At 46.6% G+C, this 26,284-nt stretch overlaps 1 protein-coding gene across 2 annotated transcripts in view; it reads left to right on the top strand.

Annotated features, from left to right (window-relative positions):
* The window catches only part of MTCH1 (mitochondrial carrier 1), a 1,187,755-nt gene that overhangs the window by 466,411 nt on the left and 695,060 nt on the right, over window positions 1–26,284 (top strand). For both annotated transcript variants that reach the window (XM_069633419.1, XM_069633420.1), the window contains one exon: window positions 23,855–23,912. In XM_069633419.1, the coding sequence (XP_069489520.1) occupies window positions 23,855–23,912 (58 nt within the window). The remainder of the gene's footprint in view (window positions 1–23,854; window positions 23,913–26,284) is intronic.

Genomic DNA, 26,284 nt, shown 5'->3' with positions numbered 1-26,284 from the left:
TACTTGCATGTACTTCCGTGTGCGCCTCTCGTTCACAAATCATAATTTCAGAGCATTCAAAAAATTAGCAGTGGCAATTCTGATTCTCACTAAGCGAGCAGAAACAATTATTTTCCATTGTAGTTCTTGATTTATCTCTGCGAGAAAACAAAACATGTTTGCAAAGTGTATTTTTCTCAAAGAGACCAAATATGAGCACTCAGTGATTAGAAGTTGCATAGTTTCTTTCTTATCCTTTAGTTGACAAAATCGACAGATGTTCTCTGATTCCTTAATCATTCGTCTATCGGCTAAGACTTCTCTTGTTGGTCATAAATTGAATCTTAAGCGCATTATTGCTGATCGGACACCCAAGGATGGACTTTTCACTAAGTAAGGTGTCATTACTCGATACTTTTTGTCAACCATGCAATTGCCATCAAAGCGTTTGTAAGTCTGCAAAGCTCCCTTGTCTGAATCCAGTTGGTAGTGAAAATTTGTAATTTAGCTTTCACCGGGTTTCTCACAAGAAGGTCAATTGTTACATTTGCAATTGCTAGTGTGTGATAAATACTTTGCAACCACCTTTTAGCAAATACATGATTAGACGAAAACAAATTAGATGACAATGGGCCTCATTACAACCTGCCAGTCCGGGACCGTGCAAAATCTGTGACGGCGGTAAAAACGTTTCCGTGTCCGCAAGGTTGCGGAAAAACCGTCCGATTACACTCTGTCGGTCGCGCGCACCACACGGACTCGGAAACGTTGTTACCGCCGTCACGGAAAACCCCACGGAAATGGAAATAACGCAGCCACAAGTGGCGCAAAATCCGTGTCCGCCGCCACAGACACGAAACCGGAAATACCTTGATCGCCAAAACAGGAAACAGAGAGGCGGCCATCATATAAAAGCACAATCCATTGCCATCCAGAGCCAGCACAAGCACAATCCTAACTCTGAGAAGCCAAAAGGGACCACCAGCATGTCTGCCAGGATTCCTGCTAAGAGGCAGCGCAAACAGCGCTTTAGCGTGGCGGAGCTAACCGTCTTGGTGGAGCACATTGTGGACAATGCGGAGATGCTGTTCAGCGCTGACCAACGGCGTGCCACACAGCAGCGGAGGAAGGAGGTGTGGGCCGAAGCTGCACGCAAGTGCACCGCTGTGGGCGTGACAGCGAGGAGCGTGAAGGACTGCCACAAGCGGTGGGACGACCTGAGGCTGAGGGTACGCAACCTCATTTCCACGCACCGCCAACGCAGCAGTGGGACAGGCGGAGGACCCCCTTCCCCACTGAGGCTGCAAGCATGGGAGGAGTGTTGCAGCAGCGTCCTCCACCTAGAGGGAATCCATGGGATCGGGGAGGCTGAGGCAGGAGTGAGCCCACCTGCAGATGGCGGTAAGTGCCCAAACATGAATGCCACATGAAAATATGCAGTTCTGAGTACTGGGCCAAAGGACCCATTAACAACCCCCCCCCCCCCCCAGGCAGTGCATGTGTGGGCCAAAGGACCCATTAAGAACCCGCCCACCCCCCCCCCAGGCAGTGCATGTGTGGGCCAAAGGACCCATTAACAACCCCCCCCCAGGCAGTGCATGTGTGGGCCAAAGGACCCATTAACAACCCCCCCCCCCCAGGCAGCGCATGTGTGGGCCAAAGGACCCATTAACCACCCCCCCCTGCCAGGCAGTGCATGTGTGGGCCAAAGGACCGATCATGATCCGTATGGCAAACAATATCACAGAATGCATACACCAGCAATCAGATGCATGTGACTAACACTATTCAATGTACAATCTTAATGACGCATGTGATGCACCCATCTGCCACCATAACAACACTAATTGCATGCCCTTTGTGTCCCCACAGCCGTTTCAAGTGACAGTGATACTGCACAACAGGCCAGCCGATCTGCACCGGCAAGTACACAAGCCACCGCCACCACACATGAGGATGCTGCCGGCAGTTCTGCACCTCTGGCCACATCACCAGCCACTACAGATGTGCGGCCCACCACCACCACCGACATCCCCACCGTCTCCACACTGCCTGAGTCTAGACAGGTGCCACTGGAACCTATCATGGCTACCCAACACAACACCGAAGGCAGCAGCACTGCAGAGGGGGCGGCCTGCAGTGATAACAGTGCCCCACAAGAGCACTCGGAAACGGGGCCACAGGGGGAGATGCCCACATTGGAAGACCTGGGCTCCTTCCATGAGCTGGAGTTCAGCCCCACATCACTGGGGAGTCCCATGAGGTCGCCCACCCCATCCATGGCCGAACTAAATGCCTGCATGCAGCGGATGGAGGAGACCAGCAGGCTACCCTCACCCAGCTGGTGGAGAGGCAGCTAGAGGAATCCAGGCTGCAGAGGGAGAGCTACAGCGCATCAGTGCGTCGCCTGTCGAGGTCCATCGGACGCTTTGCGAGCACTTTAGTGACCCTTGCACGCCATGTGCGGGAGGGCAACAACCACACCTCCAGGCTTGTAGAGGCCATGTTGGTTGGCCAACAGGCAAATCTGGCACGGATGCCCTCAATCCCAGATTCTGCCCAATCAAACACAACCACCCCATCCAGCTCCACTACTGTCAGTCCATGGAGGCGCTCGAGTAGGCTAACGGGTCCCTCGGGCAAGGTTGCACAGGCACAGAAGCGCACACGGAAGTGATGGCATGTGTGTGGGGCAGTGCAGGACACATGTGGACTACAAGGGTGTGAGAGGGGTGGGCACGTTTGGGTGGTGGGGTAGGTAGTTTTGGGGGTTTGAACAATGGGGTCTGGGTGGGGGTGGGCACGTTTGGGTGGTGGGTGGCCCCGGATGTACAGCTTCCCTAACCAATGCACCTCCTTCCCTGTTGTTATTACATCAATACATCACCATTTCGAATCAAGACATACATGTGTGGACATTGATCATTTATTTTGCAGTGCAACTATTAATTCATTGTCGTCACCATGTTCGTGCATTTCTGTGAATGTGCTGTGACTCAAAAGTAAATGCGAATCAGGGCATCCTGTGCTCTCTGGCCTTCATGTGGACCCCCAGGGGGAGGCGGTGCCATCCCATCCCCATCCCCATCTCCATCCCCATCCCCATCTTCCTCATCTGCGTCTGGTGGCATTGGGATGTTCCTGCGCAGGCATATATTGTGCAGCATGGCACATACGAGCGTGATTTTACCCGTCTTCAGTTGGCTGTACAGCAGTGATCCGCCAGATCGGCTCAGACAGCGGAAACGGGCCTTCAACAGTCCAAATGTCCTCTCAATCATTCCACGTGTGCGGATATGTGCCCTATTGAATGCCTCTTCATGCCTGTTCCTTGGTCTCCGTACAGGTGTCATCATCCATGGCGTGAGTGCATATCCCGCATCACCTACATGGGATGTAGATGGGGGAACATGTCAGTGTTTGTGGCATCATGTCCTCATCTGCTGCTGTGCATTCTTGTATCATCATTCATCCATGCATATGTACCATGCAGTGTATGGAGGTATGTTTTGGGCATCACGATGTATGTCGCTAACTGGATATGGGCCTACACATTAACTTGCATGTTTACTGTGCCCTGCGGGTGACATTTGATTGTGTGCATGTCATGGTGCAGTGCTGTCCACACATGGCAGAGTGACTCCACTGTACTGAAGTAGTAAATACACGTCGTCTTATTTACACGCCACTCGTGCCTTTTGAGGCAGTGTTTCAATTGAGGGTGGGTGTCTGCAGTGGCACAAGGTTCATGGGACAGTGACGGGATTGGCTGTGCCAGCGTGTGCACGTGCACATTGTGGTGCCCTGTCATGTCTTCCTTCATGATGTTTGGCATCCGCTGTGTATTTGGTAAATGGAAGGGGGGTGATGCATGTGCGGTCACAGCGGCACACTCACAATGCTCATTGGCCTGGACACACACACACCACTTCGACAGGGTTGTAGCATCGTCAGCTGTACTCACCCAATAGCCATGTGCTTTGTCCGGCATAGCGTTCCATGTACCGTGGCAACGTGGAATTCCGCAGTACCATTGAGTCATGTGTTGAGCCTGGGAAACGTGTGCAGCAGTGTGTAATCAGTTGCATGGCATCACAAACCATCTGGACATTCAAAGAGTGATATTGTTTCCTATTGCGGAACACCGCCTCAATTGCATGTGGTACTGTCAGCTCAACGTGGGTGCAGTCAACTGCGCCTATGCAATTTGGCATGCCTACTATGGCATGGAAGGCCACCTTGGTGGCAATGACCTCGGGGAGGGTGCAGGGTAGGGCTATGTGTCCCGACACATGGCGCAACAGGGCATCCAGTACCTGTACCAGGATTTTGGAGAAACAGGGTTGAGATATGCCGTGCAGCTCACCAACCTTGTGTTGATAGGTGCCAGTGCCAAGGAAATGCAGTACTGAGACAACCTTCAAGAGGGGGGGTGGCGGTGGGGGTGTCAATTAGGCTGCTGATGTTTTCCTCAATCATGGTGGTGATGTGCAGGATTGTTGCACGGTCCAACCGGTATAGTGTGTGGATCTGTTCTGGGGTGAGGTTCCAGGGTGAGGCCCTGATGCGTGGTATTGCTGGCTGGCGGCGGGGTCGGGCTGGCTGGGCAATGGGGTTTGCCATAGCTGCAGGGTTGGCTGGTTCCCGCCTGCGCCTCCTCGGCCTACGCCTCCTCCTCTGCGCCATTACTGCCACCATGTGCAGTGCTGCCTGTTGGTTGAGTAGGCCCAGTCCCAGTGCTACTAGACCTGCTGCCTGCATGGTTCTGTGTTGTGTTGGGCTGGGTGTGGCCCTTTTGTAGGCTCCCAGTGGCCTGCTAGGTCCAGCTGGGCTGATTTGGTGCACCTGTGGCCTGATTCAGTTCAGCAGGCAGTGTATAACGCCATGTTCGCGGTGGCGGCGGTTCCGCCACCGTGATCACGGTATTTACGCCATTTTTTTGCCGGTATTTCTGTGTCCGCGCTAGTTGTGATGCTCACGGTGTTTCTTGTTGACGGTAACGGAGGGGTTTCCGTGCAGACGGACTTAACGGGACCCCTATTTCCGCGGTGGCGGTTTAGGGTGGTGCTATTACCGGGGCCGCGGGTCATGATTGGGCGGACATGGAAACGGTGCCGGTATGGTTTTACCGGCAGTGTTAATTCCGGACCGGAGTACTTGCAATGAGGCCCAATGTCTTCAAAAGAGTTGAATAAAGCGTATAGGTGCCAGTGGTATTGAGCAGCCAATTAAATCAGACCCAATTCATAACGGATCCAAACTACAGGAACCTCTTGAGGTAAATGCAAAATCTGTCTCCAGAATATAGCTTCTAATTTATCAAAAATATCATCTTCAATCAGTTATAATGCTTCCATACCATATAACAACACAGGAGTACATTTTTGGATGTAGTAGGTCCAAACTGGCATTATTGAGAATTTGCCATACTTTCTCATTATGATTTTGGTTTGAGATATTGATATCTGATTTTTTTGTTGTAATCTTTGTAAATGGCTTTGGTTGTGTTGACTCATGTCAATGGTCATGCCCAGGTAAACATATTGACTTACAACATCTATTTTGATGTCATATATGGCCCTTTTCATCGTATCACGAGTTGTCTTTTTCAGTGCATACATGAGAATTTTAGTTTTCCCCTAATGTATACTTAGATGATTAGTTTGTATATTTTGTGACAAAAGAGCCAATAAGGTTTGTAAGCCTACCGGGCTTTTGGAACAGAGCACTAAATCCTCTGCATGCAACAATGCTGCTATGGACCTACCATCCAATTTCGGTGCATCTGTTAGTTGGTTCTTAAATGCCTCCTTGATGTCATGAATAAAGAAGCTAAATAATGCAGACACCGTTATGCACCCTTGTTTCAGACCACTAGCACTTTTAATTGCTGGCGAAAGTAGTCCTTCTGCATTAAGTCTTATTTGTATGAAAGCTTTTGAGTGAAGTGCATAGATAATGTCTTTAAGTGTGTCTGGGCAGTTTGCTATAGATAATTTGGCCATTAATAATGAACGAGAAGCTGAATTAAAGGCAGCATTAAAGTCAACAAATGCCAAGTAAATTGGCTGTTTGCTGGCTCCTGCTTGACTCTTGATTGCACTTATGCTTGTCAGATTGATGGTAGCGCCCATGCCCGGTACAAACCCAGTTTGATTAGGTTCACGTTTTTGGCAAGATTTGGTCCAAGAATTAAATTCTTGCAACACTATTCTTGCAAAAATCTTGCACGGTGCATCTAACAATACGATGGGTCTGTAATTATAGGTTTTGGATCTATCACCCTTTTTAAAAATGGCTACCACTATCGAGGTTCGCCAGGAGTCCGGTATGCATTTGTTATTTACAATGGCTCTGAAGATTTTGTCAAGAATGATCGCCCAAATAGTTGGATTTGCTTTAAATATAAAATTACTTAGACCATGCGGACCTGCCGCTCTAGATCTACTTGAGCGTTTTATCAGGTCTTCTATAAGTATTGGAGAGAACTCCAAATCCCATGTATTCGCTCTAGGGAAGTCATAGTTCAAGTTCGCAAGGCCATTGTCACTAAAGAGTTCAGAAAAATGGTGTATCCATTGCCATTCCATGACACCATTAATCTGGCTATGGTTTTGTCGATCATGTTGGGCGTTGTTTAATAACAACCATATTTCTGTAGTACTTTTTTTTCCATGGTGTGTAACATGTGTTCGCTATCTGCTTGGAACATTAAAGCAGCTCTTCCTCGGGTCCAGTTTCTGAATTTGGTTTTGGCTCTTCTAGTAGCTTGCGCTTGATCTTCAAGTGGGAGTAATCGAATTGCCCTTTCTTCTCTTCTCAACTCAGCTTTACGTTCTTTCACTGCTGGGTTGAATTGATGCTTGTGGGAGAAAGCGTGCTGATCATTTTTACTAAACACAGTTCTGTATTTATTCATGACTGTGGCATAGGAAGAATTACTACTCTTTTCTTGCATGTCCAGATAATTTTCCAACATGTATAGGTTCTTGTAGGACCACCTAAATCGTGTCTTTGCATTGTTGACCATTACACGTTGCGACATTTTACTGATGAAGGTAGTAGATTGTTGTAGAGTCCATGGCTATGTCAAGGAGAGCAAATGATGGTCACTATTTGTTTGCTCCACAATATTAAATTGAGTTACTAAATTAACATTTTTCCATCTACATAGATGTAATCAATGATATTTCCAATGGCTCCACTATGCCAAGTATTCTGCGGATGCACATCTCCTGGGAGAGAACCATTCACCAGCCTGAAGTTCCTATCTGCCATGAACAAGATTCACCTTTCAACCTGTTTGGGTCTGATATTTTTTTGGTTGGAAATGCAATTTAAGTTGATATCGACTACAGGAATGGTGGCTGAGATATCTTTCGAAGTCGATATCAGAACCAGAAGTAGTGTAAGGGCACTATAAAATACATCATCTGTTATACCCGCTTGATTCCTGTAAATGTTGATCAACGCAAAGGTTGAGTAATGTAATTTGATCCTTACCAATAGTAGGAAATCATTTGGTGCTGCCCACATATCAGTAGTCATGGCACTGCTTTTTTTGACTGCTAATAGTAATCCCGAGGTGGGTCTACCTTTGGACGCTTCGACTGCTGGTAACAATATGACATCATGATTGTTCCAGAGGGGAGTATTCATCAGCCAAGTTTCCTGTAAAGCTACTATATCATATTCTTCTAAGCGATTTTCTTTCTTGATCTATAAGTGGGTGTGTCCACAAGTATTCCATGAAGCAAGGCTGATGTTCTGTGTGCAAGATGCAAGATGCTAATTGTTATGCTCTGTAATTCTGCGCAGTTTACGGTGCAAACTTGTGTTGGTATATTTGAGGCACATGCTTAGCATCCTGAATTAGTTGTTAATCTGGTTGTCCTTTGGCATGATGATCTTGTGCAAGGATGAATCCCAGCTTGAATATATCCATCGTGGCTTTCCACAGTGCATTCAGCACAACTCTCGATGGTATCTCTATCCGTACTATCAAAGATTCTCGTCATTCAAGAATTCTATCTGGTCAATATCTGAAGCTGATATGTCTTCTAAGGCAGGAATGTCTCCAAATGTGTTTAGTACACTTGTTCTGCACAGGTCAAAGGTTGAATAGGGAGCTGCACAGCATTTCATTATTAGTGAATATCTCTTGTCAATAACCATGCTTGCAGGTTCTTTATTATTGACTTTGTTTGAATTGTTCAGTGTTTCGGCTGGGTGGAACTGGTCCTTATAACTCAGAACCTGTATGCTACCCTCCTTCAAAGGCATAGGATTAGTCCAGTCCTCATTACCACTTTGTGTTTGTTGAAACGCATTATTGGTCAAACATTCCTTGTGATTTGACTGGAGAAAACTTTCAAGTATCTTTACAAGATTCAAACATTTGGATCTGACCATTATCAAAAATATGTGCTAGGAATTCCCAAATCCCAGCCCTCCGGTTGGCAAATCAGTCCCGTCGTAATCCAGAACAAAGCGGTGATTGAAGAGAACGGGAGTGAGAGGGGACGGGAATGAGGAGAGTTCCTGGCCCACCACCATGAATCCCAAACCTGCATAGTTACTCTAGTAGCCGACAGTTCGTAAACACTCAGCAGCTTGTCCCCTTTCGGCAACCAAGGAAGGTAAGGTGGTTTACCTGCCACCTCCCCCTCCTTCTCCTTCTGTCGATACCAGTCTTTGGTTGTGAAGGGGTATCTGTGACCCTTAGCTGCGCTGCATGGTAATGACTTCAGGCATTCGTAATGCCATACCCCCTCTCTCCCTGGACCTATACAGTGTAGTTTTAGAGATCCTACCCACCCGCTGCCCCCTTTCAGACATATCCCTAAGTCTCCTGCTGCAACTTCGCTAGTGTACTAGCAGAGGTAGTGACCCATAGTGCCTGGAAGTGGTACAGCAACCTCGGCAGGTTATTAATTTTAATTGCAGAGACTCTTCCAAACCAAGAAATGGACTTCATCCCCCAAGTTCGCAGGTCGGCCTTAATGGAATCAAGCCGGCCATGTTAGTTGACTTGATAGAGGTCTGCACATTGTGGAGTAAGATAAATCCCTAGATTTTTAACTTCCCCTGGACCTGCCTGGATCAGGAAGCTGAGAATCTCCACCCTGCAGGATATGTTCAGTGTCTTACCGAGGTTCACCTTAAACCCAGATACCCGGTGGAAAGAGTACCAGGATCCCCAAGAGCTCAGGGACCGAAGTGTCAGCCCTTGACAGGGTCAAGATCACGTCATCGGCAAAGATGACTACTTTGTGCGCAGTACCCCATAAGGTGTGCCCTGTATCCCCCTCCATGCCCTAATCCACACCGCAAGAGATTCCAATGCAAATAGTAAAGGTGAGAGGGGATAACCTGCCTTGTACCCCTAGGGAGCATGACTCCCTGAGATATCCCCCATTAGCAGAGATCCGTGCTGTTGAGCATGCTTACAGAGAGAACACCCCTTTGATAAATCCCTTGCCCAAGTTACAGCTCTTCAAGACTTCTCAGAGAAAAGGCAACTCAACACGGTCAAACGCCACTCAGCATCTAACTCCAGCAGCATAGCCAGAGTACCTGGACGATGAGCTACATCAATGAGGTTTGCAGTTTTCCAGACGTTGTCCGCTCCCTGGCTACCCTTACAAACCCTCCCTGGTCCACCCCCACCAGCAATGGCAGCCCCTTTATCAAGTCTAGAAGTCAGAATTTTAGCATAGATTTTTATGTCGGTGTTCAATACGGCAATGGGCCTGTAGGAAGCACATGAAGCAGGGTCCTTGCCCGGCTTAGCAATGAGGGAGATCGTAGCCTGGCCCATGGTCTGAGTTCAAATACCCTGCATGAACATCTCATTAAAAAGTGTATGGAGAGGTTCCAAGAGGCTACCGGAAAACCTCTTAAATAAGGATGCCTTTAAGCCATTCATGCCAGGGGCCCTCCCCACCCGGGGCCCTCCCCACCCTCAGGGACGAGATCACCTGTAGCATTTCCTCCTTGTCAATTTCGCTCTCCAGCATGTTGCGCTGCTCTGCCGAGAGCCAAGGCATGGGACACATATCCAAAAACTCCTGCATTGAGGCCTGGTCCGGCTGATCGATGTGCACAATGTTTTATAAAAGGCATCGAACTCCCCAAGTATTTTTTTGTTGCTACATAACCTTTTGCCTAAACTGTCAATAATGCCGGCAATCCTACCCGAGCTAATTCTCTGCTTAAGCTTCCACACTAACAGTTTCCAATGTTATTTCCTTCCTCAAAGTGTTTTTGCTTAGCCTGCATGATGCTGAATTCCGTAACAATGCTTCCCGCAGCGCAACCTCAGCATAGAAGGTCTTCAGTATTAGAGACCTTCTCAGAACTGACATTCCCTGCTGTAACTAGCGGCGGCCCTAGTGTCTTTGCTTTTCTGCTTCTACTGCTACGACTGCAACATGGATTCACAGCAATCACTCCACCTTCTGCTTCCTCTTATGACCTGCACCTGAGAGGCACTTATATACTCAACAGTCCCTCTCAGGTGTGGGTCATCAGAACCTTGCAGTCCAGTGCCTCTGAGTCACTCTTCCTCTTCCCAGTACTTTGGGCATTGTGGGACTTGAAGTCCCCCACGTTCCAATTACCTCTTTGGTTCTGAATATTATCTTCAGCTTCACTCTTTCCATTAATTACATTTTTAGAAAGAGTTTTAAAAAGAGTTAATGTTTGGTTTGAACTTAAAGGAGTGTTAGCTTCATCAGAAGTTAAGATGTTAATGTTCTGACATCCATATTTATTATTTTCCTGTTTATCACAAGAGGTTCCATTACTACAAATGTGGGCAACTTTGTGAAGGGAAGTCTTTCTCTTGATAAGTGATGGATTCAGCTTTAAGGGAGAATCAAATTCATAACTGGTCCGAATATTAATGTTCGGTTTCTTATGTGGGTTATGGACATTTTTATAAACCCACAAGATGGGCAGCTTCTGGAAAGGAAGCTTCACTCTGACTACAAGCCATTACATATTCTAACATTATGGAAATCTCTCCCTCTGCAGACGACAAATACTGCGTCCCTCCCAACAGAGTCCTCCAATTCCCTTGGGGCCCTCCTCCTCCCTGGTAATCCTTCTGGCTAATACCAACCCCAGTTTTAGGATCAGGTACCGGCTGCCTTTCCCTGGCCACCTGGGAGGAGACTTTAGGTAGGGTCTTTGTGAGGACTCTGCAGGATTCATCACAGTCCTATTGTGAGAAACCAGAAGGTGTCTCACCCACTAATCCCTGGGGATCTGTCATCCAGGTGGCCAGGACAGTTTATAGTGAAAATGTCGAAAACAAAAATGTCGAAAACAAAATGTTCAACTGTTTTTTTTAATTGTTTTTTTAATGGGGGTGTCTCCCCAACCCCCTGTTTATTTTTAATAGCTAAACCCCAAAAAACATACAAATTTAAAAAAACACATTCGATTTTTTTTCCCCACATTTTTGTTTTCAACTTTTTGCAGTCGACATTATAAGTGCACACCGGCCAGGACATGGCCATCGCTTTCGGATCCAGTTGCAGGGGGTGGACCAGTGTGGGAGGATCTCCTGGGTTAGGGGTAACACGTTTACCCCATCCTACCAGGTAGGATACTTAGAAACCCAACCCCAGCCCTTTCACAACACAAACACTTTCTCACTGACAGCCTGTTAAGAGAGAAAATGGACTAACACCCGAGCCGTATACCTGATGTGTCCGAATGCAATGGTCAGGCAGTGTCAGGCAATTACTAACCATCACACACACACCTGACTTCCATTACACTTCCCCACACGGATAAAAGGCAGAGCACGAGAGCACACTCTGAGCGTGGCAAAGCACACGAGGAAACGGCAGTCTCAAGATGTCAGTTTAACACGAAGAGAAAGGCAGCAAAACCGAAGGGGATCACCAGGAGGGACGTACCCTTGTCCTTTTCGACAAGGAACTGTTACTTTCATGAAGTCTTGAGAATAGAAAGTGTAAGACCAGGAAACCAGGCTGAGGAATCCTGCATTGTGTGTCGGAGGTACCCGACACACATCCTGCATCGCTAATCAAGGCACAGAGAATCGCCAGCTGCCGTAGTACTGTCCTTGGCTCCAACAACAAAGTGGCGTCAGTGAAATCAACACAGCTGGTGAGTTGGGTAGACCGACACAAGAACACTCTGTGTTGAAGTGAAGGTTGCATACAGCAACATTTTATGGTGAGCGCTGGATTGAACATTGTATGAAACGCGTGTGATAACCAATGCGGGTAATGTTGAACTGCAATGATTGATTGAACGTTGAAACCAAAATATACAATACGTTTGACAGAGTGGTCCGGCACTGCGTGTGTGCTCAATCGAAGGTCTCTGTAAGGTATTCAGCTGAGAGTTGACAAAAGTGAAAGAGTGACAAAGGATTGTGAATCAAAGTGGTCCTGCAAGGAGTTAAGCAAATTCTTGTGCACAATCGAAAGTCTTTGATGTTGATACAGTAAATACACTTGATGGCAAAGTAGATGCGAGCCCGACTGTGGGAGATCAATTGAAAGCTTTGTGTTAAAGCCAGTTTGTGTTACAATCCATAAATTGGTCCGAGCCCGGCATAGGGAGACTGATTTGAAAATGCTGTGTTAGAACACATCTGAGCCCGGCAGAGGGGGATTCGGGATGAACCATGAATCACCCGAGAAATTGGATACATGGACATCTTAAGAGAATTGTGTATTTGTGAAAATACTTACTTTGTGTTGAATTAGATCTGAGCCCGACGGAGGGGTATCCGAAATGAACAGTAAATCACCCGAGAAAAATGTGCATAGGAGAATCCTGGAAGGGAAGGGACTTTATTATTTGTTACATCAGGCCCTGTGAAAGAAGAGACTCTGGCACAGAAGGCCATGATGTTGAAGGTTTGAAGTGCACCCTCATGCTAGAGAAGCCAGAGACTGTGCTTAGCTCGAGTGTGCTTCCTTATCCCGTGCTGAAAACGTGGGGATGGGAAGCCAACGGCTTGAATATCCTGAAATATTTTTGAACACTTTTCTTTTGTATAACATCATTTCCCATGCTATTTGTATTTAGAGGTAAGGATTGGCAGTAGATTTATTAGTAAAGGCCCTTTTATTCTGACAAGACACCACTAGGACTGCGTTATTATTATTTGATGGTCGTAGCTTGCTCCCATTTTTAGATTTAGAATTAGATAGGCGTTTTTGAAATCCAATTAAGGTTCAATAAACACCCTTGAATTGTGGTCACTTGTATCTTACTGTTGATACCATGCCTTTCCTTACACAATGAAACCAAATCTAAAGCAGGCTGACCTTGTGGCCAAACTAAATCTGACCCTCACACTAGCATACACAAGCACACAGTGCAAGGTAATTGTTTCCAAGTTAAACTCAATAGAAATGTGGAAAAACTCAAACTTATAAGTTCAGTCAAAACAATCCTTGTGTCCAGGGGTTGGTACCCTTCCCCAAGGTTGTCTCAGGAAAACTGTTCACAGTGTTCAGTGTCAAGACCTGTCTCCTAAAGGCAATACAAATGTCTATTTTACCTAATACTCTCCTCAAGATGGCAAAACAAATGTTCCTTCCACAACACTGATTGGAATATAACAAAAAGGAAGTCTCTCATAGTCTTTTAAAATGGCAAAACAAAATGGGCCTCATTATGACGCTGGCGGTATCCGTGCCGGTAAATACCAATGGGGACTTATCAGGGCATTACAGCCCCGGTAACTCCCCATTGCCGGATGCCGGAAAATATTACTCCCCATTCCCATTTGAGTCCCATTGGACGCAATGGGAATGGTGAGGACGGATGCACCGGCACCATTCATGAATGGTGCCGGTGCATCCGTCGAGGTCTGCGAGCGGGTGCCATTCCGAAAGGCACCCACTTGCAGAACTCGTAGTTTGCCGGTCTGGAAACAATGGTATGGGCAAGCTTACCGGTACCGTTGTTTCCGGACCGGCAAACTTGTAATGACCCTCAATGTCTTTTACACACCACTGGTTGGAATATGGCCAAGGAAAGTCGTTCCTACTTTTCAGGATGGCTAAACAAATTTCTTTTCTTCAATACTGATTAAAGTATGGCAAAATGCAAGTCTTTTCAAAGTGTGTGTTCGACAAAATATGTAAATGAAACAACAACTTAATATGACCAAGTCTCTCTTCAACACACCAGTTCAAAGAGAGTTTCTTCGTACACTCTCCTGCCAGGAAACCTCTCAACTGTAAACTCTTGATATCCTGGTTAACTCTTCTGCCAGGATTATCTCCCTTTTGGCTCACATAGATCCCCTGTTGTACTCTCCTGCCAGGTATCTCTTTCCAAAAAGGTTCACTAGATACTCTTATCAGGCCTCGCTGCAACATTCACATTCCACTTAGGTATCACACAATTGTACTTCTTCAATAGCACACCTTTGTTGACTTCAGTTGTTACTTGTACCCATTTTCCCCCATACTGATATCCTATTTATGAGGGGTTTTTAAGCTCTGTCTGTCAACCTTTCTTGGCAATGCTTTTTCCAGGTTTCCCCCAACTGACATCTCATGTTAGGAGAATTGTACCAAATGTTCCCCTGTTGTTCTGTCGGTAATGTCTTTTCGCTTAGGCAATGCTGTTTCCAGGTTTTCCCCCTAACTGATATCTCATGTCAGGAGAAAAGCACCATGTTTGCCTGTTCTTTTCAGTTCTATCTGGTCAGTATTCAAAAATGCCTGCCAAACACTCCTTAACGTGTTCCCACGTCCCAGGGCCCCCTACGCTTCTAGGTGGACGCCCCTGTTCACCGTGCGGCTGCTGCAAGGAGTTTGTGGGGGGCAGCTTCCCCTTCTCGGCACAGTCTTCTTTGTTTCCCGTGTCGGCTTTGACTACCTACGCTGCCAGAACCAGTGCAGCTCTGCAGGACCACATCTCCTTGGGTCCCGCTGCACACCGTTCACCTCGGCTTCACCATAGATCCTCTCCGATACTGAACGCTGACAATCTGCTGCTGTCAGACGTCTCCTCTTCTCCCCATGGCTCTTCTCCCTGGGGTTGTCTCTGCCACCGGTCTCTCTTCCTGCTCCATGTACTCTGAAGTCTTTCTCGTCCCTCCTTCCTCGTTCCCCTAACTGCAGGTGATATGTGGGTTTAAGTGTCCTGCACCGCTGATTAGGTGTGTGACAACTAGACTGCACATTACTATTAACGTCACATTTCCTCCACAGACTCCTTGCTCTTCTTCTAGCACCTTCTAGGACGTTTCAACTGCTTTTAAGTTATATTGTTGAACAGTTGCATTTAAAATACAATCACTATAATCATCACATGTTACACCACAATGTACCATCAAAGACTCTGGAATTGGGGTTTCTTTCTCACAGAAAGGGGGCGAATCCCACGTCCCTTCCATCGAAGCCACCGCTTCCCCCCAGTACTCCTCCCCCATGATTCTCCCTCCTTACATGACCCCCAGGATCAGGTAACGGCTGCCTTTACCTGGCCATGTGTGAGGAGACCATCACTGGGGAATCAGTGATGACTCAGCAGGAGTCATCAGTCTCCAGATCAAAAGCACACCAGGAAGGCTCAGGGGCCAGGGAGCGCCGTCCCCTCTGCTCCACTCCAGCCTGGGCCCCGGCCCAGGGTCTCCTCTACGCGGCGATCCTTAAACCCAAGGTTGTTGGAGAGGGCGTGCTCGATCCGATGCTGGGAACAAGCATCAGCAGCACTCAAGTAGTTGGTGCCACACGGGGATGGCCTCGCCACCTCCTCACTCCCCCAGAGGATGGGCCTTCTCCTCTAATGGGCCCTCGGGCACAGGATGGATTTGGCTCACCTCTCCGGAGGCAGACGCCGTTGGCACAGCGCCACCCCAGATGCTGTAAGTCCACAGCCCGAAGTAAGCCACGCGTCCCGCTGCACGGCCGCCTCAGCGCCATGCACCAATTCAGACAGAGACCCTGCACCGTTAGCCCACTGATGGCCCCTGCAACTTCAGGGCACAGTCTGGGCAGCACGGCACTCCGCTTCTCTGTTGATCCAGGGAGTATTCCGCCATGGGTTGGCGGAGCTCACCAGAAAGCTGCTATCTTGGTCGCTGCCAACCACACCTCCCTGATCCCTGCCCATATTTGCACTGAATTGGTAATGTGGTAAGAGGGAGATCAAAGATACTTCAACCTTTTACCTACTTAGCATGGCACATTCTAAAAACAAAAACATTTTTAACTGAAATTGAAGGGATGAAACTATTCTTAACTTCCGTCCAGTCAGAGGTAATTTTGGGCCAATTTGGAATTTTCACCTACAACTCTGAGGTAAAAATAGGCAGAACTAGGCACATTTTCTCTAAGGTCTTCCAGATGAATTTACTACCTGTGCTACTCTATTTATATACCCTTGGAGGTAATACCTCCATGGCTTGAATCCAGGGGACAATAATTGCACAATTAGTGTTACTGTAAACTCGTAATGACCCGTTTGGTAAATTGCTTATAGGAGACGGACAAGGGGACACTGCAGAACTTGTACATTTTTTAAACCAACTTAAAGAATAACTACTCCAGGCCCTATTCCTATGATGGATTCCCTATGCTAGAAAACAATAAACGGGTGCTCATCAGAATGTCTTACAAAAAAAAAAAATGTGTTCTCTGTCAAAACCTATGCTAACCCATCTCTGTCCTACCACTAATAAATAAATAAATAAATACGGAGGGATTCATTACGAGTTTGCAGGTATTCTGGCGGTAAATCTGCCAGAATACTGCCCAACAGAATTACCGTTAGCGCCACTTGGTCCGGCGGATTTACCACTAGATTTCAAGTGGCAGAGTAAATCCCAATTTTTTCAGAGTCCATTGGACTCAATGGGAGTCCTCACGAGTTGGGCGGTATTCTGGCCGTATTACCACTCAACTGTGATAGCGCTAGCACCCACCGGTCCGGTGGTATTACCGCTGGATCACGGGTTGAGCATTAACGGTAAATCCCCAATGGGTCCATTGGATCCAATGGGTCATTTTCAGTGCTAATGCTGCACATTAATGCAGCCGGTGGTAATACAGGGCACTAAATTGGAGTTTCACCTCCAGAAAAAAGCTGGCGGTTAAACAGCCCATTTAGGGGCCAACTCGTGATAGGGCCAGCCCTTAAATGTGGTGGTAATACCATTAATGCCGTATTTAAGAGCTACTGCCCTACCCGTGATGAGGCCCGGAGGGGCTTTTTCAGTGGAATTACTGGCACAGTAATTCCAGTGAAAATGGCCAGAAAGTCGGCAGAATTAGTTCCAGCTCATGGCTGGAAGTGAATCCTCTTACTTTCCACCAAACTTGTAGTTGGGCGGTGCAGCGATATTTGGTAATTCTGCCATATTTTTCCCACACAATTCAATTCAACTCGTAATGACCCCCTAAGTCTCAGCTTAGTCTATGGGTTGCTCACCCTTGAAAAAATGAGTGGTGGCTGGTTTTCTGATCCCCACCCCCAATGTTCTCACAGTCTCTTCCAGCTTCTGGCTTCATAGACTGATCACAAAGAAATACAGTAAAAAAAAAAAATGACATATATGTATCTAAATTTACTAAGCGCAAACCAAGGCCCAAATACATCTGCTGCTTGCAGCAGCAAGAGAATCACTTAAATAAAGCCATAGATAAGAATAAAAACATTTGAGTTTTTTTTTCTTCCGAAAATGGAAGAGATCAGAAATTTCACACAGATGAACAGGAAGAGAGTTACACAACACTGGGGCCAAGACAGAGAAAGATCACTCACCAGCCCGTGACTTGCAGAAGCACGGACCTACCAAAACATTTTGTGAGGCTGATCGCAGAGAACGTGAGGGAACATAGTGTGTAAGTTTAGTTTGGAGAAAAACAGTGGCTGTGGAATTAGTAGCCTGATATACAATACACAGCACCTTAAACTTGATACAGCTTCTCACTGGGAGCCAGTGGAGCTCAGCCAACAGAGTGGCTGAGTGGGCAAGCCCAGGCACATTTAGGTCTAAGCGTGCTGCTGAATTATTTTAAATCTGGAGCCTCTGGACTAAGTAGTCAGGCTGTCCAAGATGGATACCGTTACAATAGTCCAGAGAGTCCATAATCGAAACAGTGACAACTGAAGAATGAAAAAGGATTGGAATAAAAGGAAGTTTAAGTCTAAGAAAGCCAGCTTTACACACAGAAGAAACCTGGGCTTCCCGGGAACCAGTAGTAAGAACTTTTACCCCGAGACTCTCAACACAGACGCTAGGAGATGGACAAGAACCTAGGGAGTCCGGACAAAAATCAGAGTGCCAAAAAGAGTGAGAATCCAAAGAGCCAACCACCAGAATCTCCATTCAGCCACTCCTTTTAGTTAAGACCGGGATCTGAAGCCTAAGAACCAAGCCGGCAAACCAGCTGACTATCATCGGCATACGTATAAAAACAAATGCTGTGAGAAGAGATAAGATCAGCGAGAGGACCCAGGTAAAGATCGAAAAGAAGCAGAGTTAACAAAGACCCCTGAGGAACCCCACAGGAGACCGATGACGCAGCAGAACATGTCTCTTGGCTTTGGGCAACACAGTGTTTTTGTAAGGTATTCTGAAAAGTGTCCCACTTATCTTTCTTTCGGGGATGTATTCTCCTCACTTGTTTAGCTAAATGTTCAGAACAAAAGAAACAAAGTTTGCCCTCTGTCGTTATAATACTGTTCAAAGTTGTAGCATCTGTTAGGCTGTGGACTTGCTCCATCCTGCCTGCTTTGTCTCGTCTCTTGTCCCCTCATGGGGTTTCTAATCTCTCAGCACTATGTGGGCTGCAAGCTTCTTTGACCCTGCTCTGTATGATTTTTTTTTCACCCCATTGCGGATTCTTCCTGTTCTCAGCCCAGGTGGGCTATGGGTTTGTTCATCCCTGCTTGGCATCTTTCTTTCACCAATTTGTGGGGTCTTTGGTTTCTCAGCCTCAGGTGGGCCATGGGCTCATTCAGCCCTGCTGGGTATCGGTTTCTTCGCCCCCTCTAATCGATCCCCCACGGTAGCCGTGTACCTTCTTTCCAGCTGTGGTATTTGGTACTGAAGTCTGGAGTTCTGGCTCGTGCGGATCTGGGCCCGCTTCAGTGGCTCTCTTCAGACGGACTGCCTCCCTTTTCTCCTTCTCTGCACAGGCCGGCGTTCTGTGTTCTCCGGCGGATTCTCTCCTCTTCAGCTGGTTTCCTGCTGGCTTTAACTTTCTCCTGGGAGTAAAGAAGAGAAGTCCATCGGTCAGTGTTTTTCCCCAGAGGTGATCGAGTACAGGTCAGTAACCAAACCATCCCCCTTAAAGGGTCCCTGTACATTGTTAACTTATTCAATTCCTATATAACCAATGAACATTAGTGTTTGGAATGGAAGGGAGGTGGGATGGAACCCTGAGTTGGGCCTTTCCGGTCCACAGGGGCGGGGGGGGGTTCACTTTGATCCTGTTTGCCCTTCCCCCGAATTTATGCATTATAGAAAACAGAAACAGTTCCCACGTAGGGTAATGTAATGTTCAAATAAGTCCACAAAGTTCAACTCCCAATTTAAATAGGCTCACAGGCTCTTACTTATCGCAACTTTGTTTGGGCTACCTCGCAATTCTCGGTCACTTATGCTTTTAAGTGGGAAATAGTTACACCCTGATCAAGCATGTCACAAAACACAGATTCAGACCAATGAAGGAGCTGAATCAACTCTCATCCATATGGGACACACAAGAAATTAACAAATCTGATTAAACCTGTTGCATCCATCCTTCTGGACGCACCAGCGACTTTCAACGATAAACAGTAAATCCTTCTACAAAGACTCATGGATATTTGGGTTTGAGGTCACCATACTATGATGGATGACGTACTTCCTCTCTGACCAGGATGAGAACCATGTGTTGCATTTGATATCACCCCCTTGAACATCACCCATGGTGTACCTCAAGATCCAGGCTATCACCACTATACTCTTCCTCTTCTACATGCCTCCTCCTGCAAATCAGCAACTCAAGCCTCACCTGTAATAACTACTCCTACAATACTCAAATTGTGTACAAACTAACCCCAACTCAAAATCAACAAGACTTTAGCTTCTGCTTTTAACATATAGGTTCATGATTGACGACAAACTGATTGAAGCTAAATCCAACTAAAATGGAACATATGATGTGCAGAGCCAAATATGCCAGTCACACAACTATTCCATGAACGTGCTGCAAGCTGACAACAGCAAGCAAAAACCTCTGGTTCCTTATAGAACTTTCCTTCTCTCTTGAACCCCAAGTTAAAGCCATAGTAGGAAAGTGCTTCTTCCAACTCGGATCCTTTTGGCACATCATGCCACATGTCATTCCACCATAGAACCAATAAAGACATTGCCCTAGTAATTTTCAGATTCAAATAAGCCAGTCGCCTCTATCTGGTCTTTCGAGAATACTTGCCAAACCACCTACTAAGGACTCAAATTGCAGAAGACAACCTTGCCTTAAGACTGGAAATCTAGAAATATCTTTCCCTGGCTCTCCAAATACACCACTGACTCCTTCTCAAATGCAGAAACCAATTTAAAACCATCTGTGTTGCCCATGTGGCACCAGACTCACTCACTCCCATAGGACAACATTGGGGATTGAACTTGTAGTGCATTGATGGGGACAAGAAGCTGCTATAATGGCAGAAATGTCCTATTTAAGACAATTTTCCATTATTTTACATTTCATCACCTGATCTTCACCCAGGACAGCATTTGCACCACTTGGCTTCTTGACCTGCAAAACCAGCTAAGAGACAGCTGCACCGTACTCCAGCATCAGATCACTTTTGTCTCTGACCCAGCAAAAACACCCCTGGTAGCCTTATAGGCTGCTTTTCTGTGGGGTATCTACCTTTCTTCACGATCGGCCTCTTTGCTTACTGGAGACTATCTCTGACAGAAGTGACCTTGGACTTTCCAAACAATTTCTACTTTTTCACACCTCATGGTTGCATTCCTACGAGTGGGAGCACTTGCCTGTTGTCTCTACACTTCTATATTGCTTCTTATGGGATATTTTATTTTCATTAGATAATCTGGACTTGTAAACTATACTAATGTTAACTTACTCAACCCTAAGGCGGACAACTCGTTTTGGCCTTCCACTGTCCCGATGACCTTTAGTTGGCACGTCCACAAACTAAGATACTGCTATACATTTGTCGGAGTTACTTACTGGTAACCCCAGATTTTGTCTGTTTGCACAGCAAACTACTTAAAACTATACTCTGAGTTATGTAAGGAACTCCTGGTGGCAACAGTAAAGCAGACACGAGTGATCACAGTTCAAGGGTGTTTATTCAACTGTATAAAAGGGTGAGAAAACCCCCTAATCTAAACCTGAATCTAAGGTGGGAGCAAGCTATGACCATCAAATATGGCCTATACTAAAATAAAATATTGCCAATGCTTACTGCTAAGTTACAAGATAGTGTGGGATAATGTTCACCAGAAAAGAAAAGAAGTGTTCACAAAATGATAAATCAGGATGCTAAAGCTGTGGTCTCCCTTCCCCACGTTTTTAGCACAGGACAAGGCGGGACTTTTGAGCACAATACATGACTGGGCTTCTCCAGCACACGGTTCCTGTTCTTTTCAGCAATATGAGGACCTTCGGTGGCCAAGTTTCTTTCACAATATATTTCTTGCCTCTGAGGGCCTAATACATCAACAATAACAAAACAAAAGTTCCTTTCCGTGACCTTTTACGTTGGGTGAGAACCCTTCTTCCCCTCAAACCCCTTCGGCCAGGCTCCGTTCCTTATTGAACGTTAGCCTTCCTTCGTCGGGTTCACTACGGCCTTTTACTCAAAATATTTTCACCTGTAGTTTTGATGAGTCTCAATGTCTTTTTAAACAACCTTTCACTGTGGACATCCCTCAGCCACGTTCACTGTGGGTAACAATGTTCACAGGGTTATTGTGTTTCACCCCAACGTGTAGACATCCCTCCGCCAGGTTCAAATTTGCCAGATAGACGATTCACTTTACTTTATCACTAATGCGGGATTCACTTTCCTTAGGTTTCCTCTTGGCTACGGGTCAAAGACTTTCAATTGTACAAGGGGTTTTACTCAACCCTTGTATGACCACTTTGACCTCTTAGGTCTGGCTCTCATAGGGCCTCCTGGTATCTGTAGTTTCAACAAAACGGGACCAGCCAGAGTCTTTCTAATGAGCGCCCATTTGGTGCCGGACCATTCTGCAGCTGGTCTATCCCTGGGTTTCAGTAACACACAGGTTCTTTGTTCATAAGTTCTTAAAATTCGTATCATGTTGCTGTTTGCAACCTTCGCTCAACACAGTTCGGTTTACTATCGGTTCTCTCTCTGACTCACCGGCTGTGCTGAACTCCTTGGCGTTTCTGGTCTCTGGAGTCAAGGGCAGTACCACGGTAGCAAGCGACTCTCCTCGACTTAGTTATCAGTGTTGGAGGGCCCAGTGCACCATTGACATCTGTTACACCACACGCTAGCTGTAGTTCGCGGTCTTATGATTCCTTTCACGGAGGCTTTGTGGGTCTGGTTTGAAAAAGGCAAGGGCAATACCCTCCTTGTCGTTCTTTCAGTTCTCGTTACCTTTCTCCTCCTTTTGAACTGCCGTCCTGGAATAGCTGCCTCATTGTGTGGTTTGCCTTGCTCAAAGTGTGCTCTCGTGCTTCACCTTATATCCCTGTGGGGAAGGGGCAGGGCCGTCGGTGTGTGTAGTTATTGTCAATTGCCTGACTCAGCCTGTCCCTTGTGTTGGAACATGTCAGGTGAACAGCTCTGATGTTAGTCCGTTGTCTTTTCACAGTGTAAAAGTGTGTCGGAAAGGGGGTGGGGGTTAGAGTGTCTAAATATCCTGCGGGATAGGATGGGGAAAAGGCGTTATAAGGAAGGGGGTACCGACTCTCACCCATCAGTGTCCCACTTCCACTCCCCGAAGACCCCCCTATCCAGGTGGTCCTCCACCACTGGGCCACCCCCAGGAACTGGATCCAATAGCGATGGCCATGTCCTGGCCACCTGGATGACAGAATTACGGGGACTAGCGAGTGAGACACCTTCAGGTTTCTCACAGTAATCTATTGTATGGGCATTCCCTTATTTAATGATATCACATTTTTACTGAACCTTTAAACACACAGCTCTCTTTCCGAAATTTTAGCCTTGGCTGCTTTGCCATATTTACCACTAGGGGTCTAAGTGTGGCCTAGAAGATAACCACCTTGTCGGATGGTGGGCTAACTCCCCAAATACCTTGAACACACAAATTCAAAGAATCCTCCTCACATGGTGGGGTTTGGGTGCAAAAAGGGTTCTGACACAATCTCTTTCGATATAAATACTTGCAAGATCACTTCCTGTGTCGGTGGTGCCGCTGTTTCTGACAGTCGTACTGAAGCTGTTCAAATTTCACATGCGTGTTAGTGTTTGTATATATTTTCCCGATCCACACTGAACCTGAAAATATTTCAAGAATTGAGGAGTCCATGGGATAAAAGCATATATTAAAAGGAAATGACTAATTGTATATTAAATGTAAATGACTACAGTTTCAAATAATGCCTACAAATTTTGGCTTTGAATGGTGAGTGACTGGTTTCGGTTTCCTCTGAAGGATTGGGATAACAGGTATTTAGTTCTGTAGTGCCTGTTATGTAAACTGCAGAACATGCTCACTCACATGAGTAATTACAGGAGGATAGTGTTGACTGTGAATGCATTTTGGCTGTTTAAAATCAGGTTGCCACGGTTATGTTAAGCAGTGCTATGTGTGGCTATGGAGTTGCAGCTGTGCATATCTCTTAATGGATATACCTTCTTAGTGATTAATGTCCTTGATATTTTCTTTTTTTTTTAGACATCCAATGAGATGATGGTCCAATGTTTGTCCAGGATTATTGCACACCCCTTGCATGGTAAGTGGCAATATTCAGAAATATCTCGCCCATTGGCTGTTGTTTCCAAAATTGTTAAAACAGAACTGAGAATGAATGGCGCTGCTGCTCCTGAAAAGCTGTCAGTCATAGTTAGGTTGGTGAGTGTTCGCACCCCAAGCCTCATGTTTGATCAGCTTCCTTGCTTTTTGACGTCCCCAGAGATTGTTGGTCAGCATGTTGTATTACATTGTTATAGAGGTCAAATTGGAGGCTGGCCTGTTGTAATGGTCTTATTTATTTGTATTTATTTTACATTTGTAGAAGCACACTAAATCCGTGGGCATCAAGGCATTGGTTGCAGAACAAGTTCGATGGGGGAGGGTAGAGGATTAGTGGGGGTCCTGGAGGATGGGGGGATGTTATTTTTTAATGTTAAAGGTTCTTGTACTGCACACTGTTGCCACCTGCATGGGCTCTTGGTGCTCTGGGGGATCTGTAAAGCAAGTGGGGTGGGGAGGAATAGGTTAGTAGCAACGCGAGGGACAAAAGAGCAAGAGAGCTGTGATGTGGTGTTGAAAGCTTCATTTCAGTTTCCACTGTTTGCTGAGCGTAGGTGTGTTTTTGGGTTGTAGCTGCCATGCACTGTTGGGCGAGGCTATGTGTGGTTTGTTTCATTGTTGTGGGATAGTCAACATATTAGTCAGTTGAAAAGCCATGTTTTTAGGTGTTTCCTGAATGGCCATTAAGAAGGTTTGGCGTGCAGGTAAAAAGTAGAATCGTTCCAGAGATGGGCGGCATTAACCGGGAAGCTAGAACCACCTGCTCTAGCGTGTTTGAAGCCCGGCACGATCAGGCGATGGCAATAGTTGGGTTTGCATGGGCCTACTAGAGGTGGACTTGGAAGAATCCTTGTGATAGATATGGTGGTGCCAGGTTGGAGAGGCATCTGTGGGTGATTGATAGGATTTTGAAGGTGATACTCTCACATATATGTAGCCAGTGAGCATTTCTTCTGGAAGCTGGGATCTGGTCCTGTTTAGAAAGGTCCAGGGTGGCTCGTGTGGCATTGATTTGAATAGTTTTGAGTTTGTTGAGGTTACGTGTGGAGATTCCGGCGAGGAGGGAGTTGCAGTAATCCGAACGGGAACCAATGGTCGCTCTGGCTATGGTGAGGAGAGTTTGTGAGGATAGGAATGGTCTGCTAGCACATATGAGTTTAGTGGTGTGGGCTGCTGACAAGGCAATTGCATTGACCTGGCGGGTCATAGTGAGGGTGGAGTCCAGATAGAAGCTCAGTGTCTTGAATGAAGTAGAGACTGGAATGGTGAAGGCGTTGATGGTAAAGTCATGGAAGGCTGGGTGTAGCTTCGCAGGACTTGAAAGCAGGCCTACTATGAGGATCTCTGTCTTGTCATTGAGGTAGAATTGATGGGATGCCATCCAAGTTTGGATGTTTTTGTAGATTTTGTTGATGGTGATTTTGAGAAACCAAAGGGAGTCCCCCGGGATCTCGCTCAGATGGCCAGGACACAGCCATCGCCTTTGGATCCAGACCTGGGGGTGGACCAGTGGGGGAGGGGTCTTCAGGGAGTGGGGGTGAGGCAACCGACGGTGATTGGTGGTATTCCCCCTTTTTTGTAAACCTAACCCATCCTAATTTTTTGGATTCTCTGATTTCCCAACTCCCCCTCCCCGCCCTCTTCCACAGCCCAGTGTTTGTGCAGAAAGGGAGGGCAATGGGAGACTGAGAGTAACAAGACTAACTCTTATATCCTGTTAATCGGGTCAGGCACTTGACTTTAAGTGCATACACCTGATCCCAATTAGCTTTCCTCACACGGATAAAAAGCAGAACCTAGAGACACACTCTGAGCAAGATGGAACACGAGTACAAGCAGAGCTTCCGGGGTGAAGGCGAACCTACTGGAGTAGAGCACCGGACTAACGGACGAAAGCAGCGGGCAGAGAACCCCAGTGGTTCCCTGCACGAGGTTGTTGCCTCTCAAAAGGCAGCAAAAGACACGTGGAGAAGGCCAGATCCCAAAGCAGAAGGCTGAATTGTGTTTCAAGGACACCAGCGACCCTCCCGGGTGAGCAGCAGAGTTGGGGAGGTGAGGCCAAGCCTGCGGTACTAGCCTTGACTCGTGAAATGGAGACTGTAAAAAGAAGAATGAAACGCACACAGCCAGTGAGTTGACAAGCGACCGAAGAGACCAGTGTGTGTTGAAGAAAGATTGAAGTGGCAGCATTATATCACAAGTGAAGGCTGCACGCATGTAGATGAGACGCAAAGGAAAGCAGACCTATGAATGAACTTTGAAGTAAAGACCGCTGGGAAATCAGCAATACTGAATAATGGAGTGGTCCCGTGAAAGGAAGTAGCCCACTCGAAAGTCTCCATGAAAGGTGCA

Source organism: Ambystoma mexicanum, chromosome 13 (genome assembly GCF_040938575.1).
Source record: "Ambystoma mexicanum isolate Mex_15411 chromosome 13, UKY_AmexF1_1, whole genome shotgun sequence".
NCBI lineage: Eukaryota > Metazoa > Chordata > Amphibia > Caudata > Ambystomatidae > Ambystoma > Ambystoma mexicanum.
Note: the sequence above shows the minus strand (reverse complement) of the source record. Positions and strands in the feature narration are given on the sequence as shown.